A 22,191-nucleotide genomic window follows, 5' to 3' on the forward strand; every position below is an offset into this window, starting at 1 on the left:
AGACCATAACACCACATTGTAACACCGATGGTTTCCAAGAAAACTCTCTGGAAATTTGGGTCCTGTTACGCTTCAATGTTACGGACCGTAACATGCATTACGGACCGTAATTCATAGCGGCACGTATCCTTTCTGGTACGGATCCCGTTACGGTCCGTAACATGAGTTACGGATCCCGTTACGGTCCGTAACATGAGTTATGGACCGTCATTTAGCTCCAATTTGTTCGTTTTTTCAGCCTTTCATCTCATTTCCTATCCTTAGTCAACCAATCCTATAAAACACAAAAATAACATAAGAAACAATGTAAAAACACTTAAAAACAAGCAACAATTTTAGTTACAAAGGCATAAAATGTGCCGAAATTCACGGCACATCACTCTTGCTTTGTTTTGATTTTCCTTGTAGCTTCCATCCGTGTTGAGCTTCCAATTGTTACCTATTGGTTTGCTCCACCTGATCATCTTACTTGTTATCACTGCTTTGAAATTTTCTGCTTGTAAACAAACTTTGCTCCAATTCCAGGTGTAGTCTATGGATTTGAATTTCTTTCTGATTGCCACCTTGATCTGAAATAAAGATTGAAAGCATATATTAGAAGTAGTGATATTTTTGAATTAAAATTTCTTCGTGCACCTTGCTCTCCAAATTTCCTAGCATACTATCATTGGAGTGATAAATAGGAGGAATTTGTGAACAATATTTCTTGGTTTTTGTCTCCAGCACTGCCAAAGAACTGTTTGGACTGTTGAGCCAGTAATGCTAATCCCCAGAGGTCTGGTAATGATTTTCCATGTTTGTTTTGCAAGCTCACTTTGTGCAAAAACATGATTACCAGTTTCCACACATGCAGTCCTGCAACAACAACAACTAGCACCTTTGTCAATGTTAAATCTTGAGAGATTAGCATCCAGAGGGAGATTTTTCTTTAAAAGCTTCCACATGAAGAAAGAAACCTTGAAAGGAATTTATTTTATCCATATGTAGTTATATATAGGAGGGGCTACTCGTTTATTTCTCAGTAAATCGAAAGCACTGGAACATGTAAAAAGTCCATTGCTATTCGGATTCCAAATAGCCTGGTCCTTTTCATCTTCTTTACCAATGTGAATACTTTTGATCAAATTCAAAGTATCCCTTGATAAGGAAAAAGGATTATCATCCAACTCCCATTGCTGATTCACTAAGAAATATTTAACTTTTACATTACCTGGCTTGACAGTAGGATTTAGCATCTGATAAAGAGACCCTTGTTGAGTCCAGTTATCCCACCAAAAAAGAATATTACCAGAGTTAATGTTCCAACTGATGTTGGCCTCAATTTTATCTCTGAGATGAAGTAAATCTTTCCAGGCAGCCGAGTCTTTTGGAGCAATTATCTTAGAGTTGAGATTGCTTCTCTGGCAATACTTTGCTCTAATAAATTGTGCCCACAAAGAAGGTTCTATTCTCAATCTCCACCATCTTTTAGCAGCAAAAGTATGACAGATGTCGAGTAAACTCCTGAAACCCAGGCCCCCTTCTTTGGTAGTTTAACTCATGTTATCCCAAGAGGACCAGTGATAACTATTTTTCCCTTCTTTCTCTCCCCAAAAGAAATTAGCAAACTGCATTTCAATCTCATAGAGTGTTGTAACAGGTGGCATTAAAGCAGCAAATATATGTAAGGCGTGTGATTGCAGAACATGCTTAATAATGGTGGCCTTACCTCCCGGGGATAAGAATCTTCCTTGCCAACCTGCAATCTTATTAAGAACCTTTTTGGAAATATCAGAAAAATAAGAGATTCTTTTCCTACCACTGTATATAGGACAACCTAAATAAGTGAAGGGGAAAGAAGATTGTTTGTAACCTTTCCACCTTCTTATCCTCCTGTTATAAATCATGTTAGTCTTACTATGGGTGATAAAGAAGGTTTTATCATTGTTAATCTCCTGTCCAGAAGCATTTTGATACAACCTTAGCAGATTCATCATGAGCTTAATAGAAAATTTATCAACAGAAGTGAATAGGACAAGGTCATCAACATAGCTAAGGTGATTAATTTGGGGTGCTTTTTTATGCATGGAAAAATTAATGAACTTATCATTTTGATTAAGATGATTCAAGGTTCTTGACAGGGTTTCAGCAGCAATAATAAAAAGAGCAGGAGAAAGCCTCTAGATGATTTAAAGAAACCATATCTAACATCATTTATTATGATAGAATACCAGTTGTTAGAGATCAATCTAAAAACAATCTTGATAAAAAATTCATCAAATCCCATCTTTCTAAGAACAAAAATAAGGAAATCCCAAGATAATTTATCATAAGCTTTGGACATATCTAATTTAAAAACAATATTGCAGCTCTCCGGGTTGGGTCTAATACTATGAATGATCTCGTGTTAAGAGAATATTCTCGGTAATTTGCCTACCTTTCATAAAACCAGATTGATTCTCAGATATAATCTTAGGCAAAATATTGTTAATCCTTAAAGCAAGAATTTAAGACAGAATTTTGTTTGAAAAATTACTAAGACTAATAGGTCTGAGCTTAGAGAAACAATCAGGTGAAGTAACCTTAGGAATCAGAGTCAAACAAGAATGAGTATAGAACTTTGTGAGTTCAGAACCATGAAAGAACAAAGGATATTACCTCTCTTTTGATGATGTCCCAGCAGTGTTGAAAACAATGACCATTAAATCCATCTGGTCCTGCACAACTGTTAGGGTCCATAGAATCTATTGCCATTTTAATCTCTTCTGCTGTGGGATATCTTGTTAAAAGGTAGTTGTCCTCAGTACTGACCAGATTATCACATCCTCTAATAAAGTCCAAATTCATATCCCTTGAGTTCCCAGTGAAAATTTCACTGAAATGATCAATTGCAGCTTTGGAGATATATGCGTTACCTTCGACCCATTGATCATTTCGATCTTTAATCTTATAAATTTGGGCTCTTCTTCTCCTAGCCTTGATAGTATTGTGAAAGTACTTCATATTGGAATCCCATTCTTCTGCCCATTTGATTCTAGCTTTTTGTCTTAAAATAGAATCTTCCATTTTCAACCATTTGATGTATTCAGCTTTTTCTTATTTAGCTGCATTCTATTAGTATCAGCATCAGAGTTTAAGTAAGCAGTTTTTGCATCTGAAACTTCCTTCTCAAATTTTTTGACATTTTCAAACACATCACCAATATTGTTTCTAGACCACTTACTAAGCTCTCTAGCCAAAGTTTTCAGCTTTTGTTGTAATATCCACATAGGGTTTCCATATACTTCTTCCCAGACTGTTTTAACCAAAAGAAGAAAATCTTTTTGGTCAGTCCAAAAATTAAGAAATTTAAAGTATTTAATTACCTGTTGGTTGTCATTAGTGCAATTGACAAGTAGTAAATTATGATCAGACCCAATCTTAGATAAGTGCTCCACATTTATGTTTGGGAATCTAGTACTCCATTCTTCATTGTGTAGCCTATCTAATCTCATATGAATTCTCTCCGTACCTCCTCTCCCATTGCACCAAGTGTGAATATTACCTAAAAAACCAGCATTTGTCATACCACAATCATCCATACAATTTATAAAATCAAAACATGTACTTAATCTAAAAGGAACACCCCGTTTCTTTTCTTCGGCTTCCATTATAGAGTTAAAATCTCCTACGATGGCCCATGGGACATCAATGATGGAATTAAAGTATGGGCCATCAATGATGGAATTCAAGTCTCTTAACTTCTGCCAAAGATACCTCATTTTGTTTCCTTTAGATCTGGCATAAACAGTTGTTATCCAGAAATTATCCGTGCTGCCCTGTAAATGAATCTGCAAGGTAACCTGTTGTCTAGTTTTGGAGACTACTAAACAAACAAAGTTAGAATTTCAAAATATCCAAATTTTACTATGAGAGTTGGAGATGGCATGATCGAACCCCATCCTTCTCCTAAACTTCTATATTTTGTTACTAGTATGAAAAGGTTCTTGTAATGTTATAAAATCAATTTTGTGAAGTCTAACAATCTTAATAAGTCTGTTCAGAGCACCCTTGGAGGTTATCCCTCTAATATTCCAAATTATGTACTTAATCATAAAGGAACTTTGGGGGATAAGACAACCTTTTCAGATTGTTTTGGTTTTTCTGAAAAATTATTTTTGTTTCTCTTTTGTTCTTCCTACCTTTCTTGTTTTTGTTACCTCTTGGTGACAAACCTTGTTGTAATGTTGCTTGATCTCTTTCTTGTGTGATAGGGTCCTTGCATTCTTTTGGAGTTGGAGCAAAGACTTCAAATAAACTATCAAGGATTTGTGCTTCTTCTTCTTCAGAGACGTCTAAGAAGCTATCAACAACTTCCTCATCTGAAGATATTTCGGCAATTTGTTCTTCACTGCTATCGTAGCAATACTCCTGATCCGAATTATTTCCTAGAACAATGCCTTGTCTATTTTCAAGAGGAATGAACTCAATGTTTCCCAAATCAATCTCTATACTTCCTCCTTTTAGTTGTAAACACGTAGTATCTGATGTTGTAGGAGACATATGATACTTTTGTATTCCTCTTGAACTGCTACCCTGGCTATCCGTTGTTTCATTCACTTCTAAACCTTGATTGACTTCCATACTGTTTTGGTGTTGCTCCTCTATCCGCTTCTTTCCATCTGAAGGTTTATCAAATTCTTTGAAGGGTTCTTGAGCATTACCAGATCTTAGTTTCTGTATTACCCATAACATGTTCTTGAGAAATCTAGCTGCAGTAACTTTCTTTTTTCTCTTCTTTTGCTTCTTTTTTTGTCCTTTGGCTCCTATACCTTTGTTTTCATATTGCTTGTTTTCTTCTTCAGGTTTTTGCATCTCAGTAGGATTTATTTCGTTACCATGCTTGTTGTTTGCAGTGACAATTTGGTCGACTGGCACCTTGCTGTTTCTAGTGGCAGTGACTGGCTGCTTGCTGTTGTTGATACTCAATTTTGACCCTCCCTCTTCCAGTCCACCTCCTCGAGCTTCTAAGTTTATTAATAAACTAAATGCTTATTATAATTCACTGTTTCTACTTTTACAATTAATAGACAACTTTATTAGATCTACAATTATTTTACTATTGTTCTTACATTATTACTAATTTGTCACTTGCCAATAAAAAAAGGGTACAACTCAGATGACATTTTGTTATAATTAATAGTAAGATTATGATTACTAAATTATATCACATTTGCGCTAGTCATTAAATTTATTATCCTAGTATTTTAATGATATAAAAGAGCAAATGGAATGCATTAGGAGAAAAGAGGAAAAAGCCTAAAAGTTCAGCCAAATAAATGGCCCAAACAGCCAAGCCTAACTGAAACAGCCCACCAAATGAGCAGCCCATTTTTTCGGTTAAACCCAACATTTTCAACCTTAATCCTAAATAAATCAGCAGCCACACCTCTTTGCCTCTTCTTCCCCATTTTGAGTAAAATTCCAAAGGTTCTTTCACCATGGACAAGATGTTGTCACACTATTTTCCCATATGGCTTCTCTCACTATATCTCTCCTTGAAACAAGTTGTCTATTTGGCCTATTGAAATCTGCTAAAGCAAGAAACAAATCTCCCTATTTCGAGTATCTTCAAAGACTAATCTTGGCAATCTGGACCAAATCACGTGAGGCCTGCAAATACATCCAAAATATCAAACGTTTGGATTTCAAAAGGCCTTTGACTCGATTTCAAAATTCCATTTTCAAATCTGCCGCCCAAAAATGAAATCCTAGAGCTTCACTTTCTCCTATAAATACTAACGTTTTGGAGCCCGGGGGGGAATTTTTTGGAGCCGCCACTTAACACCTTAAAAATACTCTCAACATCTTCCAAAGCTTTCTTTCTTTCTTGGCAAACTTTAGCCACAAAAAAGATATTTGAACTCATTCGACTCTAGTTTTGAGTCTTTTCAATACGAAAGAGTAGGTTCGAAGCCCCGACATCCCGTTCACTGCACCAAAAAAAGGTCATTACCACTCTTCCTTTGCTTTTTATGTGTTCTTCAGTGATATTTGTATTTTGTAGTAGTTTTCATTTTGATTCTGCCATTAGATGTTATGAAATAATTACTGAATGTGTTTTCTTGTTTGTTCGGTATCATGTTTCTATCATGAATTTTTTATTCTTTTGTTCAAAGATAGCTGCTTACATATAAAATATGTATTAGAATTTCGTCAAATAACAAGAGTCTAGATTCAGAGCAAGTCTAGAAGTTTGTACACTTTAGGATTCATGTTTGAGTCATGTTACTGTAGAGGAAATTTTATTTATGTATTATGTGTATGATATGTCAAAGAATCATGAATTAAATCCCTCTCAAATATTTCATATCAACTGCACAATCTCTTTTTCTATGAACATGTTCTAGTTTGTCAGTGAAATGTACTTGCCTTAAAAAATTGTGATTATTAGGATTTTGTATTATTATAATTCATTCTACAAGTCTTATTAGAGATTGTATTTAAAAACTGCTCATCCACTTCAAAGATGATTAAAGTAAATACCTTTGTTGCCTCCGACAATAGTTGAAGTTATGGCCTTCTAACCTCGCCGCAAAAATAGTAGAAATCTTGTTTTTAAGCTTCTTGAAATCCAGAATGACGACTTAGTTGGAACTTGATGCTTGTCTTCTTTTAAAATGTGATTTCAATATGTTCCTTGCTGTTTGGTAGTCATTTTTATAGAGGTCCGACTCCTCTGGAAAAAAAAAATCTTTCGTATCCATCATAATTGGTCATATCTGTCTTATCCAGTATCGTGAATCTGTTGATTATGCAAATATATATGCTGGAGTTTTTTTTCATGTATACTTTAATGTGAAAATCATGTTACGGCTTATCACTCAAAGTTTACATTTTGGTTCTTTATTACCTTTCGAGAGTAAATTTCTCTCTAACTTCATCATTTCTTTTTCTTTGTTTTGCATGAACACCGGAGCCGAAGAGTTTCACTTTGAGACTCGACGACGCCGCTATCACATGGAGCCCGTACATGCTTGCTCATTTCCAGCTTTGCATCGCTTAAAAGCGAACCACAAAAAAAATCTGATCTTTCTGTTAGGTGTCGATGTTGGCTGTAGATTATTTTTGCTTCTGCTTGTTTACTGCTCATGTTAGTGCTTGATCTGTAATTATGTGTTTACTGATTCAACTAATAGCTGGACCTTATTTAGAGTTTTTGTTAACCCCTAGGCAGTAGCTATAGTATTTTCTTCATCGCATAGAATATGACTTTAGTTTTAAAGACTTTAGAAATCAGCAACTCAATGTTTGTTTCTCTTTTCAAGTTCAGTTGGTCTTTTCTTTAAAAGAAGTAATTTTCAAAGGTGCTAAAGCTTGAGAATAATGCATAAGTCAACACTTGTTGTTTTAATTAAATTTTGCTTCTAACCTTGCACCAGAACGTGTTAAAACAGTTTGCTTACTTGGTCATTTTCAACATAACTTTAGCCGATGCTTTTTTTGGTAACTTTAGCCGATGCTTTATAATTCAAAATATCTAATTATGAGTTATTTTTTTTAAATACTGTATGATTTCATACTTATATTTACACTCGACACATAGCCTTTTTAATTAACTTTAAGTCCGGTCAGTTAATCATTTTTAATGGATCTTAAAGGATGCTTAATACCTTTCCTTTAGATTAATTGAACCCTTGCCTAGAATCTTTTGATTTCGTAGATTTTAAAACGGAGTAACTTTAGACAATGACTTTAATTAATTTTAGGTGTCTTAATTCACCATAATAATTAGGTGGCGACTCCTTTACTTTAATTAACCTCGGAATTACCGGAATGTTGTAAACCATTTTGACCCTGGTTAAAATAGGGTACAACAGTTGTTTCCAGTGGGAGGGACTGGCTGCTTGCTGTTTCCAGTGGCAGCGACTGCAGTTTGGTCGCTTGGCCGATCAGTCTATTTTCCACTGGTGTTTATGCATTTAATCCCCTGCCCCTCAACCTGAGAAACAACCTGTTGATTAATTTGAGTTGTCCTCTGTTTTCCCTGATTCTTCTCTGTTTTGTTTTGGGCAGCCTTTTTCCCAGTTCCTCTAGCGTGATCGTTTCCATTACGGGTGTTGGTATTCTTAAGACCTTCTTTTTCTTCCTCTTGTTAACTTCTATGAAACCATCATCCTCCTGTTCAGTTCTAGCCAAATTTGAGGTATTTGGATCATTTTCGCCTTTGATGGTATCATATCCATCATTATTCTGCTGATTCTTTTCAGTATTCGATTTTTGTTGTTGTATTTCCCCTTTTTCGGACTGATTCTACCTGGGTTGTCCTTCCGCTGCTAACTTCTGATCCCTTTCTTTTTCCTTTTCCACCCTTCTACATTGGATTATTGAATGCCCAAGCATCTTGCAATGAGTACAAAACTTGGGGGCATTCTCATATTCAAGCTTCTGATAGAATCCTTTGCGAGGGCAATTTTCATTTTCAGTACCAATGAAGATAGAGTTAATTTTAGTCTTGGTGAGATTGACCTCGACTCTCACTTTTGCCATACTTGGCCTGGTCCTATTCTCAGTGGCATGATCCATCATAAGAGGGGTTCCTATCAGGGCTACTATTTGTTTTATATAATTCCACGAATGTAAGTGAAAGGGCAAACCAGGTAATAGAACCCAAACAAGAACAACCGGAGAATCCTCATGCGGTTTGAACTCCGGCGTCCACTTTTCTAACCACATAACTTGTTCATCAATTTCAATGGAGCATCTATACCAAATTATCTTAAAATCATCCTCATTTGAGAAATCTAGAAAGACTGTACAATAATCATAAACACCAATTGTAATTTTACCTCTAACAGTGATTATCTCTGCAAATCTTGCTCGTAGCTTTTCTATTTGGGGCCTGGATCGAATAAAATTCCCAACCAAAGTAAATTTACAATCATCAGACATTACACCATAATATTCTCAGTTGTTGAATAGCACAGCTGGTACTCCATTATGAGTGGTGTATTTGGCTGTAATTACTGGGTTCCCCAATTGATTTTGTTTCAAGATAGGAGCTTTAGGGTTTTGAATTACTTTAGCTAGTTGTAATTAGAGGGAAATTGGTCCGTAGCTGTGGTCGGAATAGTGATTACTGTTGCATGCTCGTTGAGACGCGCCGATTCCGGCTTCTCCGGCGTCTTGCTAAGCTATCAACAGCTTAGACTTAGCATCTTACCAGGAGGGGTATAAGTGTGAGCCTCTTCATATGGCAGCAAACTTAGTCTAGTAACATGGAATTTCTTTTAACTGATTTAGTGCAGTACTTTTCAATTTACAATTCCTTTGACTTACTATATGTCGTTGCAGAACAACTTTTTAAATTTAAAAAAAAATTTAACTCATCAACTTCCAGAAGTGAATGCCTTTCCATTAATCAAAAATTCATTTACAGATGAGAGTAGAAACTCCCTGTACCTACTTAATTGGAACATGCCCCAATTACAGCTCAAATAGGATTTCTATTTAAGCTTTCAAAAAACTGAGGGGGATTCCTCTCATAAACTATGTATCCCCACTCAAGGTACATCAAGAGTGTAAGATTTATACAAGCTCCTAGTCACAGAAAAGGAATTCTTTACACATTATTTAATCCTAAAGGATGGGAATTTCAATTTTATCCACATTGAAGGTCCCTCTTATTTCATTTCGTTTCTTTGATTCTATATGTACAATATATATCCTTCTGCTGAAATCTTCTACAGTTTCTTTCAATCCAAATGTGATAAGTAGTAGTTGTAAATACACTACCAGAAACAGATACTTTTTCCCAACACAAATCAGTGAGAAATTTATGCTAACATGATTTTCACATCTCATTCTCGCCGAACCAGTTCATTGGAAAAACGCATGGTGAAAAACAAGTTCCAATTGAAATACTGGGAAATTTCCTAAATTGTCCATGTGAAAACACTATTATTTTTTCTTTTCCTACTGACTCAATCAAAATATCTGTGAGATTAGCCATTCGACATTTTTCAATGAAAAATTTCAGTAGGAAAATAGTGAATTTTTAGTAGTGATAGGAATCTCCAGGATGGTGAATTTAATACTTTTCTTTTCCTACTGACTCAACCAAAATATCAATGAGATTAGCCATTGACATTGTTCAGTGAAAAATTTCAGTGGGAAAATAGTGAATTTTTAGTAGTGATAAGAATCTCCAGGATGGTGAATTTAACACTTTTGTATCCCACCCATGCAGATAACCATCCAAGCTCAGCATCCCCCAGCTATTAACAGGTCTTCAAATACCCATTTAATGTAATAGAGTCTACCAGAGTTGTTTGAAATAGGAACACTTTTTTTTAAATCCCAGTCTAACTGGGATGTTGTATTTCGTTTATTGTTAGGAAACAAAGGAGGGGAGTGTAAGCCTGGCCTTCTGAAATAACAAGGACAAGAATATTCTTCAAAAAATGCATATAAGGGTACAAAAACTTACATATGCCTGATAGAAGCATCCAACGGAAACTCAAATTAACTTGCAAAGAAGTTAGACTTTCATATTTAGACTTTATACTAGGTAATTAAGCTTTTGTCTAAACTGGAAAGGTCCCTTAGCACTTTTAGGAAGTTGATCAAAGGAAATATAAGAGACAGTTACATTTCTTGATGAGGTTGATTTGGCAAGGAAGTCGGCTACCTTTTGTCCTTTCTGAAGCAATGAGAGGTCTTAAGATTATACTGGTTTATCAATTGTGAGATTTCTTCAGTGATGTTGTTCAACTTGTAGCTGTTGGATTTCTTTTGCTCGAGCATATTGGTGACCAAAAGTGAATCTAGTTCAATAGTGAAATCAGAAAATCCATTTTGAGTACACCATTCCATCCCAGATAGTGTTGCTCTTGCTTCAGCCTAGTTATTATTGATACAGTAGACTGAATTTGAGAAGGTAAAGATAAAAACCCCACTGTCATCCTTCACCGCCCTACCAATACTTGCTTTGCCACTGTCATGGATGTAACTACATTCAGTATTCCTTATGATGAGGTTTTGGTCAGGTTTAAGCCAATATACATTGGTGAATATTAGGACGAGTTTTAGTTTCTGAACCATCTCACAAAAGTTGAACTAATTCCAGGGAAGATTACTGCTTGGAAAACATTTGTTGACAACAGCATTTGTGTTCCATTCTATTTGTTGTTTCATTTTGAAGAAGTCGAACTTCTTTTGATCTCCATATTTGCGGGCACATCTACTTCTCCAATTCTCCCAACAAATGATGGGAGGATAATCTGCAAAATCTGTTTGTGGACTTTATTTGAGTACTTTGTTTCCACCAGTGATGAAGGATTCCTCTGATGTGTATCAAAGGAGTATTGATACCCAAGGGTGAACCAATAACTCTCCAAATGTACCTACATACACGACTCTCAGCAAGAATTAGTCAAACTGTAGAAAATTCGTGAATCTTGTTTTTATAAATAAATAGCGTGACGTATTGTACTCCTATCCCTCTGTTCCTGTAATGATTATGAGAGTGAAGTGGGACTGTAGAGAATAGGGGAATCAAGGAGAGGAATAGATTCTGATTAAGAAAAATTGTAGGACTTTATATGAGTTCCTTTATGGCATTTCATATTTATATAATGATTTCAGATACTTTGAGGCTTATGAGTCGTATGTTATAATTTTCATTATTAGCAACGTTGAGCCAAATGTTATGTTTTTAAAGCTATTTATGTTCTTATGCCATGATGCATACAGGATTATGAACGAGTAGACATGATCGATGGCTCGCTCGACTAAAGTTTCATGTTTAAGCGCTTGTTACGTCCGTTGTGCTCACCTAAAATTGGGGCGTGACAATATTATAGGGCATTACACCGGATGATTAATTAAGTGGAACTTTAGAATCAATTTTATTAATTATTTATTGTAATCATTTTCCCGCTGCCACTATATGTAAAAAAAAAAAATCTTTCAAGATATGCCTAAAGAAATAGAGTTTAAGTTTTGTGCACGGTGAGTGCACAAAATCCTTTACACCATCAGGCAAAAATTATCACAATAACTAACTAAAATTTAGGGAAAAAATTAAAGTATCGTGGTTGTATTCTAACCAAATTAGTTACTGTTTTCTTTTACAACGTAAATGAAAATCTATTTTTTCCCATGTTTCTCTCTCAACAAAATTGTCAGAATTAATGAAGTAATTCTTCACGCCTCAATATTATTAAACTTGCAATTAGTAATTCTTCCATGCTTCAACCATTGTTGATCTGGGAGAGTTTCTTCTACTATAATGGTTTGCAATCACATGTTTTTAAATTTATTTCTCTGACTGATTTGCAAACAAACATCAAATTTTCCTCTTTTAAATTTTATTTGTAAGTTAAGAAGCGTCCAATATTGCAGATATCACATAAAAACTAAAATAAAGTAACTTGAAAATTGGGACGGGGGCGGGGGGTGGGTGCGGGTGTGCGGACGGACTTGGAAAGAATTGGTAACCTGGAATAGTAGGTCAACTTTACCTGATAGTGTAAAATATTTTGTACACTGACAGTGTATGAAACTTAATCTCAAAAAAGTTATCCCATGAAGATTTTTTTCCAAGATTAGTTTTTGGTAATAATTTCCAATTTGAGTTGTACTGCACTACTGCTATTGTTTTAATAGGTTAATTATATCAAAACATACCGCATGTAGAGATAACTCCATATATCCTATGCATCTTCATTGTGGTCTCGTCCAAATGCAATGCTTCAGCCAACCTTTTTTCCTTCTTGGAAAGAACAAGAATTAAGAAGGTGTTTCCGTGGACTCGCTATTCAGGACAAAACCTACTTTTCTTGAAAAAGTGGCAGCAATTATGGTGACATCGCAAAAATACGCATAGATTTATTTAGGATCCAACACTGTTATTAAACGAAGCAGATACGGTTGCTCAAAAAGCTAAAATTTGTCTTTTCTCTATTTAAGGAAGCCACTAATCATTTTCTTCTATATCCACAGTTTTTTTTTTTTTTTTTTTTTTTTTAACTTGCCATGTTTTCAAAGTCTTGAGGATGACAACATGTATGACATTATTTAGGGGCGGTAAAGGTAAAGGTAAACGTAACTCATAAAACATGATTCGCTTTTTTACTGGCTCAAGTTTGATCTGCCTAATTTTGCCTATTGAAAAATTAGTTGGTATATTCAGTTCAAATTGACCCACGAAACCTTGTGAAAATATTTTAAAAAGATATATATATATATATATATTTTGATTTGATATGATATATATAGCGATAATAAAGAAAACAAGTTTTATTAGGTACTTCAGAAATTATAAAAACAAAGAAATTAAAAATTGGGTGGGTTGGGTATACCCGCTTTAGTGCCCATTTTAGCCCAATTCATTTTAGCTTAAGTAACTTTAAGCAATTTGCACCATTGCCCTTACTCGGGGGTGGTCTTTAATTTTTGTCCCCCAAATTGTTGGTCTTTAATTTTTGCATTTTGCCTAAAATACCCCGAGGTTTTAGGTTCGAACCCCTGCTCAGTCAAAAATAATAATAATTTCGCGGCAGAGATTCGCAGCAAAATTAGGCCTATTCGGGTAAGGCCTAACTTTTGTAGAATTTAAGTAGAGTAAAAAAAAAAAAATCTGTCTTGCAAACTTTTGCCTTAAGGCAGAAATTTCACGAATCCTTGCCTTGCGATTTTTTTTTTTTACTGAGCGGGGGTTCGAACCCAGAACCTCGGGGTATTTTCGGCCATTATTTTAAGCGAAGGACAAAAATTAAAGACCATCGCCTTTGAAGGTCAATCCGTGCAAAACAAATGAGTAACTTTTGGGCGGGTTATGACCTACTTTTAGCCCGTTTTAGCCCAACTTATCTCAGCCCAAGTAACTTTCAAGTTTTTACTCATTGCCCTTCATATGGACTGGTCTTTAATTTTTTTTCCCCTAGTTCTCATTTAACGAAAATTTGTGGGTCAAAGTACTCTTATTGGCTGGTCTACGAAACCAGAGATTCTAAGTTTGAAATCCAGCAGAGTTAAAAAAAAAAAAACCGTAAGGCAATATTTCATAGAAGTCATGCCTATTTGGCCAAAGTTACATAGAAACTATGCCTTTTTCGGCATAGTTTGTATAAATTAAGTTATCCGACATAAGTATATAGAAATTATGCCTATTGGGGCAAAGCTACTGTAACACCCCGCATCTTGGAACCAAGTTTAAACTCATATCATTAAAGTTCTAGTGGGTTGACAGGTCTATTTCGGGCAACGATAACTCCTTGATCCGTTGTGAATCTGGAAGAACTTCCTTGTTGAAAGTTGTAGCCCTATTAACAAGATTTCCAACGGTATATTATGGGGATTAAATGGATATATGTGCAAAAAGTTATGCCCCATTGACTGAAGCCTGTTCGCTGGAAAATCGCCTGCGTTACGGTGACGAGTTACATACCGTAACTCGTGTTACGGACCGTAACAGTGTACCGTAACACAGACGAAATTTCCAGAACCTCACTGGAAATTTTCACCAAGATACGGTCCATCCCTTCGTGTTACGGACCGTACCTTGTGTTACGGACCGTAACATCGGACCGTAACACAGGGAAAATTTCCAGAAAGTTTCTGGAAATTTTCATCAGGGTACGACGCGACGTTACGGTCCGTACCCTGTGTTACGGTACCGTAACGTGGGCGCGTTTTGGTCCGCATTTGAGATTCGGGTCAACTGACTTCGGGAGGCCATAACCCCATCGTAATTTGAGAATTTGGGAAAACTCAAAGAATGAAAGTTGTAGATTATTGAAATATCTTTCCAACCATAGGTTGTGGGTTCACAAACGACGTCGGGATTGGGAGATATGGACGTTTTAAGACAGAACAGTCCCGACCCGTTTTCAAGTTAGGTCAACCCATTTTCCCTTGGTATTTAAAGAAAATGAAACCCTAGAAGCCTCATTTTTTCCCCTCATTTCAGAATTTAGAGAGAGGAAAAAGAGAGAGAGAAATTTAGAGAGAAGAAGGAGAAAATCAACCAATTTTAAGGCCCCGAATCCTAAAGCTCGTGAAGGATAAAATGTAGTACGAGTTGTGGTCGTCATTTTAAGCTAAAGATCGGGCTTGGGAGTGTTGATTTCATGGTGACTACCCAAAAGGTAATATTTCTACTCCCAAATCATTTATAATTGTGAATTGATGATTTATTGGGAGAATAATGATTGGGTTGTTGAAGATAATTATATGAACTATGTTAGAATTGTTGGGTTGTTGATTTGGGATTGTTGTATTCATATGGATTATGAAGAATGATGTTAATTGCATCTAAATGGGATTGTAGAAATGACTAGAAGTAAGAGAATGGGGATTTGGTGAAGAAAACACCATTAATGAGGGTTATAGAGCTTCATGCCCACTAAGTGTTTGATAAAATGCTTAGATGAACAAAACATGGATATTGTTGCTAATATAGAATCCCTATGACTTGTATGCTATAGATTGAAGTTGAAGGGGGTGAAGGACATTGTGATACGCTCAAAAGCGGAAGGTTAAGGTATGTAGAACTTCCATCCACATGTGGGAACTTCTATGTTCTTCCCCGTGATCCGTTTAGTAAATTCTATGAAGTTCAACTCCTAGGGCATTAAACCCAATGTATTGGTAGCCCGTAATTATGTATGTATGTATGAACATGAATTCCATATGTATGTTCGTTATTGTGTTCCTAAACCTCTATTTCGGACATTAGGAATCCTAGCTTAATCCATGAATCATGAATTCTTTCTCATGTGTTCTCATTATGTTCATATGAAACTGCATGAGTTATTTTTACAAGTTATTTCATGAAAATATGTTTACAAGTCCTTTCATGAAAATCATGATTTCAAGACAAGTACAAGTTAATTCACGAAAGTCATGGGCTTCTTAGCCAACTATGTTATTTTCATGTTCGGGAGTTGTAATAATACCGAGAAGGCTCAGATAGCCTGAAACTACGTATGCCAACGTAGGATAAGAATCGCTCCGCCCAGTAGGACGATTCCTTCATATGTTCCCCATTGAGGGATTTGGATCCATTTATGTTATGTTCATGTCTCGTGCCCCGGCAAGGTACGAGATGGCTTAGCTGATCGGGCAGAGATCAGACTCCACGCTTCTCCCCGTGGTGGTTTATGTCGGTATTACAGATTATTACAGATCATTTCAGATTATCTCATGCTTACAGTACTCATGTTTTATGTTCAGTTTCAGTACTCAGTTTCAGTTTCAATTCCATGTTATGTACTCATGCTCATGCTCATGTTCATGTCCCAGTTTTCAGTTTTTAGTTCCTATCATGTTATTCTATGTCCCATGTTGTTCTTCCGGTTGCTTTACATACCAGTACATTCAATGTGCTGACGTCCCCTTTTATTTCCCGGGGGCCTGTATTTCACGATGCAGGTACGGATTTACAGGACGACGCTTCTGATCATTAGGATTTGCTCGTGCTAGCTTATTGGTGAGCCCCATTTCATTCGGGGTTTTAAGCATTGTCTTCTCTATGTAGTTTTGCATGTAAAGGTATGCTGGGGGCCTTGTCCCAGTACGTATGACTTCCAGTCCAAACTCAAAATAGAGGTTTCATAGACTAGACAAATCAGTTATGTCATGATAGACATTTGAAGTCATATGGACATTTGGGCACACTCATGTTTAAACAAGTACTTTATTATGTAATATGACCTATTATGTTGTACAAAGGTTCATCATGCATTCACGTCATATTCCGCTTATAATATGAAATCATGTTAGTTCAGCAAGTCATGTGGTTCGCTCGGTCACATGTAGTCAGGCACCGAGTGCCGTGTTACGTCCATGCCATGGTTCGGGGCGTGACAGCTACGTAGAAACTATGCCTAGTACGGCATAGTTCTGTAGAAATTAAAAAGGCATAGTTTCTATGTAACTTTGCCCGAATAGGCATAGTTTCTATGAAACCTTGCCTTGCAAATTTTTTTTTTTTTTTTTTTTTTTAAACTCTACTGGGGTTCGAACCCAGAATCTCAGACATATTTTCGGCCACTTGTTTATTACTTAAAATACCGTAGGGCAAAAATTGAAGACCGGTGATTTGATTAAAGACCACCCCAAGATAGGGGCAATCGTGCGAATTGTTGAGTAACTTTTGGGCGGGTCAATAATCTGTCCATTTGTAACTCAACCCGTTTTGATTTCCCAAATTCAGCCCAACTAGCACATTTGACACCCCTAATATCATTGGCCAAGATACACATTTGGCCTGTTGGCCAAAAATAATTACATTCGCTAGCCAAAAATACAAGAAACACACATTATTATATATTAAAACAATATGTTTTGATAGATAAGTAAATATATATATATATATATATATATATATATACACACACATTAATATACAAAAATTTTACACAATTGCTGATTATTATTTTTGGTGGGCGATTATTTATGTCAATTTCTCAGTACTATTTATTAGGAGTAGATAATAACAAGGCTCTTAAATATGGCAGCCTCTTGGTCACAATGATCAGTACCAAAATGCTTTTGTTGTTTTCTTGTAGATGAACGTGGACAAGACCCCTGAGCCAAATACGCTTGATATACTTGGAACATTAATATTGCAACTTGGTCATCGTCATGCCCCTAGGGGGCTAAATACTCTTGTCTAGTGGCATGTGTTTGTTTCAAACAGAAAATGGTATTACTTGTCCTCATACGTAGCATTTGACTTGATGCATGCATGTGTATATTCGTCGTCTTGACAATGAACTCGAATAGTATAAATAGACAGCAACTAGTACTACTTGTCTTCATAATGCATTAATCTGTTTTCCTTTTCAGTTTACAACTTCAACAATTCATCTTTCCTTGTAGTTGTTAATATGGATGGGATTTTTAATATGGATGGGGAAAATGAAAGCTCTAGCTCATTTCCTATAGGAAAGACTCCACAAGAGAAAGGGATGTCACATGTTCCCAAGTGTTACATGGTGTCATCTTCACAGAGGCCCAATTTGAATAATCCAGAGGTTGCTAGAGTCCCTTTGGTTGATTTGGCTGGGATGAATGATGATTCCGAGAGGAGATCAATAATCATCCAGGATATTGCAGAGGCTTGCCGCCGCAATGGTTTCTTTCAGGTAAGTGTAGTTAAAACAGCTTGAAATTAATTGGTGTCATCTCGTCTTTGGTCTTCTTCATAAAAGTTGGATTCTACTTAATTATATGCCAAGTGGCCGCGAATAATTTTACTTCGATTTGACTATTGGTGTATAGTCTTTTTTTTTACACCATCATGATAAGATGGCGTGCAACTACAATTATTACTGTAATCCCAATTTGGTAATTGTTGCTGCGATTTATTCAATTAGTTAAAATATACCCAAAATCCTACTCTCCTTTCGTAAAACTAGCATGATCTAAATATTTGAGTATAACAATTAACATGTGCTATTTTTAGCTAGAGAAGAGCATAATAAACCTATTTATGTTCAATACATATAATTTAGTCCAAACTTCCATAGTTGTTATTAACATGTGTGTTCTTCTTTCGTCATGTTAAGGTAATCAACCATGGAATATCCCAGGAAATACTAGATGCAGCAATTTCAGCCGCCTTTGGTTTCTTTGACCTGCCAACTGAAGACAAAGAAAAATTTATGTCAAATGACGTGTTCAAACCTGTCCGATATGGTACAAGCTTGAGGGATGGTGAAGACAAGGTTCAGTTCTGGAGAGTCTTCCTCAAACATTATGCAAATCCTTTAAGTGATTGGATTAAACTGTGGCCTCAAAACCCGCCTGATTATAGGTATACCTTGTTTTATTTCTTGATCTTGACTATAAATAGATCATTGTGAGCAGCGTGAGCAGCGTGTTATGAATTTTTATTCAAACTAGACTTATGTCCATGGATAGTGTAAATATTTTTTATATTAGCAACAAGCTTGTATCTACTTTTGACTTTGCACGCTCCTTAAAAATTAAGAAACGAAGTATAAATTTTACCTTAAGATTCATAATTAGTGTATAGTCCCAATAGACTTGGAAAATGATTTTGAAATGATTAATTAACGTTAAGGGTAAAACAAAAAAAAAAGTTTGTCTTTCTCTTGATACGCTAAAGTGTACAAGTAAAAGTAAAAATTTATTTTTAGTATAGTGGAACGGAGGAAATACTATTTTTAACCTAGTGTAGCCGACAACTTAGCTACTTTATTTTTCAGGTTATTAATTCTGCTTTTTATGAATAATTACGTACAATGATCTTTTCAGAGACATGATAAATGATAATGTAAAAGTTCGTTTTATACGGTTAGTGAGTATATTTCGTGAGTTTGTTTATTATGACAAGAGAGTGTTTGTTTAGAAAATATTCCTGTAAGGAAACATTTTAATATATAGAAATGAGTTTACGCTATCAAGTTTATTTGAATACCTACGTACGAGAACAGTTGTACCTCATCATATCAAGCCTGATATGATAATCTTGATATGATAATCTGACAAATAGATACAGGGGGTGATGTAGGCTTTTGGCTACGAGTTTATCTGAATTCATAATTTTGACATTAAATATAAATAATTAAATATATACGTAAAAATCTACTAAAATATTACTTTCTCCGTCCCAATTTATGTGATATGGTTTGACTAAGCACGAACTTTAAGAAAAAGATGAAGACTTTTAAAACTTGTGATCTAAAAAAATCCACAGATATTTGTGTGGCTGCAAATCATTTCATTAAAGATAAAAAAGAGAAATTTTAAGTTAAATTATTTCTAAATATGGAAATGTATCATTCTTTTTGGGACAGACTAAAAAAGAAGGTGTATCACATAAATTGGAACTGAGGGAGTAATGTATCACATAAATTGGAACTGAGGGAGTAATGTATCACATAAATTGGGACTGAGGGAGTAATAAATATTAGATCTAAACATAATTTTTTAACATTACAATGTATTCTATGCTGGAAATCTTTCAAGTTGAACCCATTAAATTTAAATCTTAGATCCGCCTCTGAATAGATAAATAACCTACTAAATTGCGCGTATATATGTTGACATGAATACAAAATCTATCTAAATCTTTACTTTTAATATCGATTTTCAGGCAGAAGATGGGTAACTATGCAGAGGAAGAACAAAAATTGGCCATGAACATCATTGGTCTAATCACTGAAGGCCTAGGACTTGGTCCAACATATCTAAGCAAAAAATGGGAAGAAGGGGTGAATGTAATGGCAGTGAATTCTTATCCTCCATGTCCTCAACCAAGCCTTGCACTAGGATTGCCACCACATTCAGATTACAGTATCCTAACAATTGTCCTTCAGAGTTCATTAGGCCTTGAAATTTTGGACAGTGAAGATGGACAATGGAGGGTCGTCCCACACCTTAAGGGTACCCTTGAAGTCCATGTGGGTGACCATTTAGAAGTACTAAGCAATGGTTTGTATAAAAGTGCGGTACATAGAGTTACCCTCAACTCTGAGAAGGCTAGAGTTTCAGTTGCTAGCTTGCATAGTTTGGGAATGGATGAGAAAATTGATACAGCTAAAGAGCTAGTGGATGAAGAGCATCCAAAGGGTTATAAAGAAAGCAGCTTCACAGATTTTCTCAAATTCTTGTCTGAAAATGATCTTGGACAAGGGAAGAGGTTCCTCATGACAATCAAGAACAACTAGTTTTGTGTTTTTTCGCTGGCTTTTTAGGTAGTACCACAAATATAATAAAGTTAGGTCCAAATCCTTTTGGGATTATATTTCATTTTGAGGATTGTGCATTTTTTTTTTTTCCGGTGTCTTCTTTTTGGGGTGGTAAATCTATATGTTTTACCTCTTTTCTTTGTCATGACACTGATGTGAGTTCTTTCCAGTCCTATAATATAATGGTGTTTTTTTTTTATTTATCTCTCTGCCGGCAGCTCAATAGTTAATCGCAGGAAATTATTCTATGTGTATGTTAAATATTATGTATTGTTATATCTATTATAAAAGTATGAAACTCGAACACGAAATGTTGATTATCGATCCTTTAAAAATAAATTTCATATTGAATAAAATTATAATTTTATTATTATTATTTTGGTCGAAATGAAAAATGTTATTCAACCAAATAAAGAGTTACACACAACTAGCTCAAATTAACTCTCTAGCTAGATCATACAAAAATAACCAAACAAGAAAATATGAGGCTAAGCTTGCTAAGCTATCAGCAGCTTAGACTTAGCATCTTACCAAGAGGGGTAAAAGTGTGAGCCTCTTCATGTAGCAGCAAACTTTGTCTAGTAACATGGAATTTCTTTAACTAATTTAGTGCAGCACTCTTCAATTTACAGTTCCTTTGACTTACTATATGTTGTTGTAGAGTAGTTTTTATTTTTATTTTTAAAATTTAACTCATCCACTTCCAGGAGTGGATGCCTTTCCATTAATCGTAAATTCATTTACAGAACAGAGTAGAAACTCCCTGTACCTACTTAATTGGAACATGCCCCAATTATAGATCAAATAGGTTTTCTATTTAAGCTTTCAAAAAATTGAGGGAGATTCCTCTCATAAACTATGTATTCCCACTCAAGGTACATCAAAAGTGTATGATTTATACATGTTCCTATTCACAGAAAGGGTATTCTTTACACGTTATTTAATCCTAAAGGATGGGAAATTCATTTTATCCACATTGACGGCCCCTCTTGTTTCATTTAATTTCTTTGATTCTATATGTACAATATCTATTGTTCTGCTGAAATATTCTATAGTTTCTTTCAATCCAAATGTGATAAGTAGTAGTTGCAAATGCATTACTAGAAATAGGGACCTTTCCCACCGTTAATCATTGAGAAATTTATGCTACAAACATGAGTTTCCCACCTCATCCTCGCCGAACCAGCTCACTGAAAAAACGGATGGTGGAAACCAGGTTCCCATTGAAATGCTGGGAAACATTTTAATTTATCATGTGAAAACACTATTATTTTTTCTTTCCCTAATGATTCAATCAAAATATCAGTGAGATTAGCCATTCAACATTTTTCAGTGAAAATTTTCAGTGGGGAAATAGTGAATTTTTAGTAGTGATAGGAATCTCCAGGATGGTGAATTTAACACGTTTGTATCCCACCTATACAGATAACCATCTAACCTCAACATCCCATCTATTAACAGGTCTTCAAATTCCCATTTAATGTAATAGAGTCTACCAAAGTTGTTT

The 22,191-nt window shown here is 35.4% G+C and overlaps 2 protein-coding genes across 2 annotated transcripts; one reads left to right on the forward strand and one right to left on the reverse strand.

Annotated features, from left to right (window-relative positions):
• Positions 1-247: 247 nt before the first annotated feature.
• LOC132614552 (uncharacterized) lies at positions 248-3,045 on the reverse strand. The gene is made up of 6 exons (XM_060329022.1): positions 2,638-3,045; positions 1,609-2,159; positions 1,008-1,464; positions 663-956; positions 381-569; positions 248-274 (listed from the first exon to the last, which is right to left on the reverse strand). Exons 1-6 carry the CDS (start codon positions 3,043-3,045, stop codon positions 248-250), a joined length of 1,926 nt encoding a protein of 641 aa, XP_060185005.1.
• A 14,778-nt stretch (positions 3,046-17,823) lies between these two features.
• Positions 17,824-21,144, forward strand: LOC132605156 (2-oxoglutarate-dependent dioxygenase 21, chloroplastic-like). The gene is made up of 3 exons (XM_060318409.1): positions 17,824-18,113; positions 18,537-18,784; positions 20,090-21,144. Exons 1-3 carry the CDS (start codon positions 17,856-17,858, stop codon positions 20,661-20,663), a joined length of 1,080 nt encoding a protein of 359 aa, XP_060174392.1. The 5' UTR covers positions 17,824-17,855; the 3' UTR covers positions 20,664-21,144.
• Positions 21,145-22,191: the final 1,047 nt, after the last annotated feature.

This window comes from Lycium barbarum, chromosome 1 (genome assembly GCF_019175385.1).
Source record: "Lycium barbarum isolate Lr01 chromosome 1, ASM1917538v2, whole genome shotgun sequence".
Taxonomy (NCBI): domain Eukaryota; kingdom Viridiplantae; phylum Streptophyta; class Magnoliopsida; order Solanales; family Solanaceae; genus Lycium; species Lycium barbarum.

What these genes read in the sequence shown, in the direction of transcription:
- LOC132605156 (XM_060318409.1), top strand. Translation starts at nt 17,856, where the DNA reads ATGGATGGGATTTTTAATATGGATGGGGAAAATGAAAGCTCTAGCTCA. An exon ending in GCCGCAATGGTTTCTTTCAG is followed by an intron (nt 18,114 to 18,536) that starts GTAAGTGTAGTT and finishes CGTCATGTTAAG; the next exon opens with GTAATCAACCATGGAATATC. An exon ending in CAAAACCCGCCTGATTATAG is followed by an intron (nt 18,785 to 20,089) that starts GTATACCTTGTT and finishes ATCGATTTTCAG; the next exon opens with GCAGAAGATGGGTAACTATG.
- LOC132614552 (XM_060329022.1), bottom strand. Translation starts at nt 3,045, where the DNA reads ATGGAAGATTCTATTTTAAGACAAAAAGCTAGAATCAAATGGGCAGAA. An exon ending in GGGACATCATCAAAAGAGAG is followed by an intron (nt 2,160 to 2,637) that starts GTAATATCCTTT and finishes TAAATCATCTAG; the next exon opens with AGGCTTTCTCCTGCTCTTTT. An exon ending in CTCTATGAGATTGAAATGCA is followed by an intron (nt 1,465 to 1,608) that starts GTTTGCTAATTT and finishes TGCTGCTAAAAG; the next exon opens with ATGGTGGAGATTGAGAATAG.